General features: G+C 32.2%; 1 protein-coding gene across 1 annotated transcript in view; it reads right to left on the bottom strand.

Moving 5' to 3' along the window:
- Positions 1–1,329: 1,329 nt before the first annotated feature.
- Positions 1,330–7,507, bottom strand: part of LOC106466039 (palmitoyltransferase ZDHHC6-like) — a 57,983-nt gene continuing 51,805 nt past the window's right edge. The window contains exon 10 of the mRNA XM_022393997.1: positions 1,330–1,357. Within this exon, the coding sequence (XP_022249705.1) occupies positions 1,330–1,357 (28 nt within the window). The remainder of the gene's footprint in view (positions 1,358–7,507) is intronic.

The raw sequence follows: 7,507 nt of genomic DNA, 5'->3' as shown, positions 1-7,507 counted from the left end.
GTTTGATTTGCCGCCTTCGTTTCCATCTTCTTCTTCTTCTTTTTTATTTTCTATCCCACTTCTGACACCAATTTGTTACGTCTCTGTTTGTTAATTTTTTAAATAACTTCGTTCCGACGAAACTTTAGCGACACAAGTCCTTTCTTAATAAAACTGGTTTATTCTTTCTGAATATAACTTTGCGATACACTTAATTTCAACAGTCGCGCTATAACAAACGCCTCACGTGCTCGACTTCAACAATACTCAATTACACACTCTCTGACTGCAGTTCAATTACTCATTGTTCCGTCACGTTGTGACCATCTTACATATACCAGTCTACCCCCAATCTAGTAGTCTCCCGATAATTCACGAAGGTTCGAGAAGGACATGGCTAGATACTAGTCACGTGACCTCGCTGACGCAACAATATTAAGGCTGTTATTCTCACTCACTATATATATATATATATATAGTTTATTTTTGAAATCAAATGTTTCCTTTTCAAATACAAGTTGTAGCATTTTAAAAAGCCTACAGCCTGCCAAGTAGCAAAGAGAGAAAAGAAATTACAGTAAAAAAGAAAACAAAATTAATTTTCTCATAAAGACCTGCACAGTAGATTTTGTAAAAACTCTCCACACGAACTTGTATTGCATAGATAGAAAATGTCTGCCAATTGTAGGAGTTGTGAAGGAAACTCGGGTGCAAGTAGTAAATTTCGTTATTTGTTGCCAGACTGGATTAGGTTAAAAGTACCTAAGACAAAACCATTTACTCCCTATTATGTATATTCATATTATGTACCTTTAGTTGGAGCCCTGAGTTATTCAGTATTTTCAGTTACTGAGTTTAGTCCTGAGGTTTCTGCTTGGTGAGTTAATTAAATTAACGTGTTATTTGTAATGTATTGACTATTGTTGCTAATTCAGTAATTGATGCAGGATTCTAAGGTATGTCAAATTATGTAAAAATAAAATAAATCGGTGCAATGAAGAAAGCCTTTCTTTTAGTTTTAACTTTTAAGCTCATAACATCGTGTCACTGTCAGTAATCGTATATTTTACAAAGTTTAACGGTTTTGTGAATAAGGATCTTATTTTAATTGAATAGAAAACAACATTGATCTTAAAAATCAGTATATCACCATAAAGAAAGAGAAATCGTGTATAATTTGATATGTTTTATTCAAAATGTGTATTAAAGTTAAATTATATTACAAGGCAACTGTTTTAGAAAACATATGGAGACTTTTTAATCTGAACCATAATATGCATAACCATACTTTTATTATCTCAACATGAATTATTCTTATGAACTTAGAGGTGAAACTCTAGGTAAAGTTGATCAATTAAGAAGATCTAGGCATAGCTGTCTATAAAGTTTTTAACCTTTTTTAGAAAATGAATTAGCTGGTGTAAGACAATTATGATTTTAGGTTGTAAACATAGAAATATTGAATGAATAATGAAGGAAGTCATTTGTACGTTTTTCAATGTAACATAACGTATGGATGACAAGGGTCCATTTGGTTCATCAAGGCTGCCCATGCCCAGTGACCTTTGAGAAAAGTAAATATTTAAACTCGCTCTTCATTTTTCAGGAAATCATCAACTCCCTTCTCAAATTCTGTTGGAGGGCTAGCCTCCATTACTTCTGATGGCAACTCATTCAGTAAATCAATCACCCTGTTAGGAAATTAAAACTGTCTTAACTGGGGCCTAACTTTTCTTTTTCATATCATAAACTTGTGTCCTCTTGCCTTTTTAGTTATCTACCTTAAAAATATCCTAGATAATCTTGTGTAGATGGTAGGACACGAGTTTAAGATTAGGAAAAAGACACAGTAGACTCCAGTTGAGGCAGTTTTATTTTTGTAATTGAGTGATTAGCTTATGGAATAACTTGCCATCAGATGTAGTGTAGACCAAACCTTTCAAATGAAATCTATGGTAGAAACTTGGCATGCTAGAAAGATTTTTATAAAATCTTTGCATGATAGGCATATGCATGTATGATGTAGTGCTCTTATTCAAATGCTAGAAGCAGAAAAATATAAAATTGAGTAATTCTGGCTTCAGTTGGAATCAAGGATCTTGATATTATGAGAATTACTAAAGTTTCACTTGACTTGGAAAATAATTATTATAGAAGTAATTTTGAAGTTTCTGGGTTAGGTTTCAATGGTAATAAGTTATTTGGAAAGGGAGAAGTTTAGATGGCTATCAGTGACAGAGCTAGCTTTTCGTGCTGGGAGGGAGGGAGGGCATATCTTACTCTGAATAAAAGAGAACATGCTTATTCACAAGTTGAGGCATGAGATTGATGTTAAAGAAGCTGCATGTAAGTTGCTTTTACTTTTATAAATATATTTTTAAATAAAAAATTAGAACTACGTGTTTATGTAGTAAATACAATCTCTGCTGCCTATTCTAAAGAAGCTCAAAAAATGCAAAGTGGTTAGAACTGTATAGATGATTAAGAAAAAACATAAAGATTCTCATTGTTTAGTTAAGAACTCGTATAGGAAATACATATGCAGCTGTACATACATAGAATATTTTAACTAACATTATGTTTGGTAAATTACTCATATACCAGGGAAAAGCTTTAAGCAGTTATTTTCTCAGATTACGGAACAATATTTAAATCTACAGTATATTGTAGAAATTGTTATTTGGATACTTGTAAATGTATGCAAGTTATTATTTTAAAACTCTTCACTTGTATATTGTACATGTTCAAAATATGAAGTAAAAAAATACAGTATTTTGTTGTCCATCTACTATAAACTTATGAAAGTTTTTCACACTAAATCGGTTATGCATTATTAAGTCCAGAGGCATTGCTAGGTACTGAAAAGATTCATGGCTCATGCCCATAGGTGAGGGAATTTTGAGTATGATATTGGTCATGGTTTTCTATTCAGATTTTTTTCAAGGCACTGTCGTATAGAATCGGGGCATGGGCTCCGTGTGCTATTTCCTTGCAATATCTCTGAGGAAATCATTTGTAGAGTCCATGAACTCTATACAAATTACTAATATAATAAAAAAAAAAACAATTACTATATTAATACTTGAAACATTTAATGAATCTGAGATATGTTTTAGTTTTACCTCTGATGTTTCATATTTTAGTTGATTTTTTAAAGTTTAGTCATTCAGCTTATGTTAGCAAAAAACATAGGTAAAAAAAAGTATCTTGTAATATCTTTTAGTCAAAGTATCAAGTGTAAACTAGTTTAATATGGTTATTTCTTTGCAATGAAAGGCTTTTCTCCAAGCACAGTCCAGCTGTAGTAAACAGTCTGATCTTCAACTCTCATCTGGGATCAGGTCTTTACTTGTACAGTCGTAAACACTTGGCAAAGGCTCCTACCTATTACAGGATTATGTACAGTGTCTATGGTGCTCTAGTTTTCAACTTTAGTTCTGTCTTATTGTGGGCTGTGACTAAGACTTTATTGCCTGACAGTGTTGCTGCACGTACTTTGTTTGCCATATCTACGTCTCTATGCATGCTAACTATCGGAAAGGAATACTTGAACTATGTTGATAGTAAAATTGAAAGTAATGAATAGCTCATTAATGTTTTTGTATGCCAAATAGATATAGTTCTAAATGTGATAAAATGGGTTAGGGCTATAGTTCTTTTTCTGCTGTATGATGGAACAGATGACTATTTTATAAAAGTTATTAATCACTGTGTTATTTTATTCTTTCTTTGTGAAGAATGAAATCTATGGACTTGTAAAAAAAACTGCAAACATGTAGTAAACAAATATTTTGTAAGAGAATTTAAAATATAAACCTCTAAAGTGATAATTTTTGTGTGTACTTCCATTGTATGTATCATTTTCTCTCTCCAAAAGATCAGAGTAATAAAATTACTTTTCAGTACGTTTTGTGGTAATACATACAAAATAATTTAGTTCTCAGTTGTAAATTTTATTAGGTTTTCAACAGTTTTTAAAGTATTAAAATAATGTTTACATGTAGAGACATATGTTTAATTGCACTTTTTAGTGAGAGCATGTTTAAGTGACAATTATGTATATTAGGTTTTGGTATGTTATGCCTTTAAGATAATTTCATATTGAATTTGTAATTAGGAATATTAACAAAAGCATTATTTCTGGTTGTCACCTCTTCTGATTATTATTTTTTTTTCTGTATTGCATCTATGCATTATGTTGAATAGCCCAGTTATGGTATTATGAAATTTCATTTTCAAGGCTTGTTTGTTTTAGAGTAAAGCCACATTTGGCTATCTGTTGTTTCCACCATGGGGAATTGAATCCCAGATTTTAGCATTGTAACTCCATAAACTTAGCATTGTCCCAGCGGGGGAACATTCTCAAGGAAATCAGCTACAAGTTTATAGTTTTCTTACCTCAAGAGCCAGTAAAAATAATTGATAGACATTTTTTCAGATAACTAACCAAATCAGTTAAGCTTTTAACAGTTATCAAGATTGCTGGCACTTGAATGAGTGAAGTATCATTAGTTCAAATAATGTAATGTGAATTGATTATCTTAGAATCAAGTAACATTCTGAGATAAATAATTACCTTGTGATACCTTGTATAATATATGTGGATATCAGTTCATTGCTTCTTTTACATGTACATCTCTGTAGACAGAGAATAATTTCTCTGAATTCTCCAATTATTGTTTCATGAGAATGAAATTGTTAAAAATATTTTCCTACATATTAAATTACCTCCACTTACATAAATAGCTATTATCATTCAGTGATGCCCTCTATATGCAAAAAAATTTTCATGCATGCCACAAGCCTTTTGCTTCCCCTCCATTGGAAATGACTTTTCAATGTATATCTCTTGTGACAACCCTCCACCAGTGAAAGTACAACACACTGTTGTTACACATTTTACCAGACCATAACTTCTCTTTTGGCAGTACTCTTGTTCTAACATTTAGTTTGTGCTCACTCCAAGTGTTTTATTTTAATATTTTTCAGTATCTTTGTATTAATTTCTTTCAAAAATTTACTCATTATTATACAATAGTGATATTTGTAACTTCTTGAGTTAATCCAAAGTGGAATTATTTTATATTTCTACCTGGTTATGGAACTTGTTATTTCATTAGAAAAAACAACAACAAAATAAAAACTTTTATTGTTTCTGCAAATTCATTTTGCATTATGAATGTTCCCTAACCACTTCGGAGGTTATATGTTCTATTATTAGCACTTTACACAGTACCGTGCAGAAAGATTTTCAGCTTTACTTCGTTGGGAGATTGATCGTCCTATGAACTAACTTTCTTTGGTCCTTGTCTTGAGTTTGGGGGCCCAAACATTTGCACTACAGTTAGCCAACTTTGGAAAAATAAGACTTTATACTGTTATGGATTTTGTATGCTTTTATTGTTAATATTATTATCTGTTGTTATTTGGGTTCCAACCTGCTCCCAGTATTGCTCATCTTCCTCCTGTAATGGCAGAACCAGTTTTTAGATAACCTTGATTTTTTTAGATTTCCTCCACCTTCTCATGGAGTGTATTCCAGGCCTCTACTGCAGAATGTGCCAGGCCTATCTAAGTTATTTTTTCAACATATTTCCTCCCCTTACTCCACTTTGTCTGTTATTTTTTCCTTCAACCCTTACCTATTGGGTTTAGATTGTGATTTGATTGGCCTTTTCTTCCTCGTATCCTTCTTCACTTCCTGGTGTCTTCACTCCTATCATGCACCTCTCTTTTTTCCCCTGCATGTCTACACTGCCATCAGTTGGAGGTACTTTGTCTGTTGAGCACTGGGACTACATCTCGTACATTCACCTGTTGCCATCCTTCACTCTTTCATGCGACTGTGAAAGTTACCTTTTCTTATATATGTATTTATATATATATATATATATACCCCTTCTTTTTCATACTAGATCCCACTCTGAGGTGAGTGGTACCTGACCAAGTATTTTTAAACCTTTAAAATCTGCAATGTTCAGCCATGTCAAATTTCTTATTATGTTCCATGGCCATGCAATGCACACTGTTGAGATGGGGTGTTCCACAAGATTGCTTGAAGGATATTCTTGTGATGGAATTCATAAATATGCTTGTTCTGGACCGTACCACCCATGGACTACATGGGTAAAGCAGAAGGGAATAGCTGCCCAACCCTGCCATGCCTTGTATTGAATAAATTGGTATGGTCTGCTTTTAAAAATAGGGTTTCTTGGTCACCCATTGCACTGTTTCAGGTGTTGACATTCCTTTCCTCCAGACTTTCCACCATGTTTCAACCCCCTTTTCTTGTAGTGGAGTTTGGGATTCCTTATCACTTTCCATTTCAAAGCCATTGAGGCATCCTCCTGAATGGTTTAATCCTTTGAACGCGATGAACCTTTAAACCTGTTTCTGCACATGTCATGAGATTTTACAGAGTTAAATTCAAGATTGAATTAAACCACTTTTCTATAAACGTTTTTAATTAAATTACTATTATCAAATACATTCTAATTTAGGGTTTTATATTATCTGAGTTTTATTCCTATATTTCAAAAAGAAAAATCTGAAACAGCAATTAAAACTGCAGTTTTTGCTGTCCTGTGATCCACTGTGGTTAAAATTCTCAAGTTTAAGAGGTCTTACACAAGAAACTGTGAGTTCCTAATATAGACTGTTGGCATAGACGGTCAAAGTACAGTTCGAGCTATCTCTAATTAGCTGGGGGAAACTTCCAAGAATTCTAATATTTCTAAGTTTAAGGTCAGCCACGCAGAGTTAAAGCTGTTGTCAAGTGACACTTTCAAGTTGAATGGCATGTTTATAACCAATAGAAAGAGCAGATTTTGCACTATTCAGTTATAGCCTGAAGAAATCTGTAGTATGAAATAGAAAATAAGCTTAGTCCATTGTTCTCTTGTGGGATATATAATGTTTGGCAAGTGTTTCTCACCTTATATGTATTACTTTGCTAAATAGTTATATTGCATATAGGTTTTACATTTATGTTAATTATGAATTTATTTGTGTTTTACAATGCATATGATTTTTTTTACGTTTAACAAGATGGTGTCATTTGCATTTGCGAGCGTGTTTGGAATTTGTTCATGGGATTCACCCTATAATAACAACAGAGCACTGTGCTTGCAGGACATGTTGTGGATTTTGGATAATGAATAAAAGACAGAATTGGAAAGGAATATTAAAAATAAAGTACAATTGAAAAGATAAAGACATGAAATTATGCATATGACAAAAATAATTTTGAAACTATTCTTAAAAAATTTAAAAGTTATGTACTTACTACAATTTCTTAATTTTAAATATTTTATTGCACTGTATGTTGATAATGATATTCGGAGTTATTGATATAACAGAGAAAATGGAAAACAAAGTATAAACATTTACCTTAAAAACTTTTGATATTTATTTAGGAGGTTCTAGAGATTATGCAAATGAAATGTGAAAACTGAGAGATAAGAAATAGTATTTTTATACTCAAAATAAAAATCACATTGCATGTGAACTATTCAGATGAAATAATGAA

The sequence above is a fragment of the Limulus polyphemus genome, unplaced genomic scaffold (genome assembly GCF_000517525.1).
Source record: "Limulus polyphemus unplaced genomic scaffold, Limulus_polyphemus-2.1.2 Scaffold2131, whole genome shotgun sequence".
Taxonomy (NCBI): domain Eukaryota; kingdom Metazoa; phylum Arthropoda; class Merostomata; order Xiphosura; family Limulidae; genus Limulus; species Limulus polyphemus.
The sequence above is the reverse complement of the archived record's forward strand: the minus strand, read 5'-3'. Positions and strand labels throughout refer to the sequence as shown.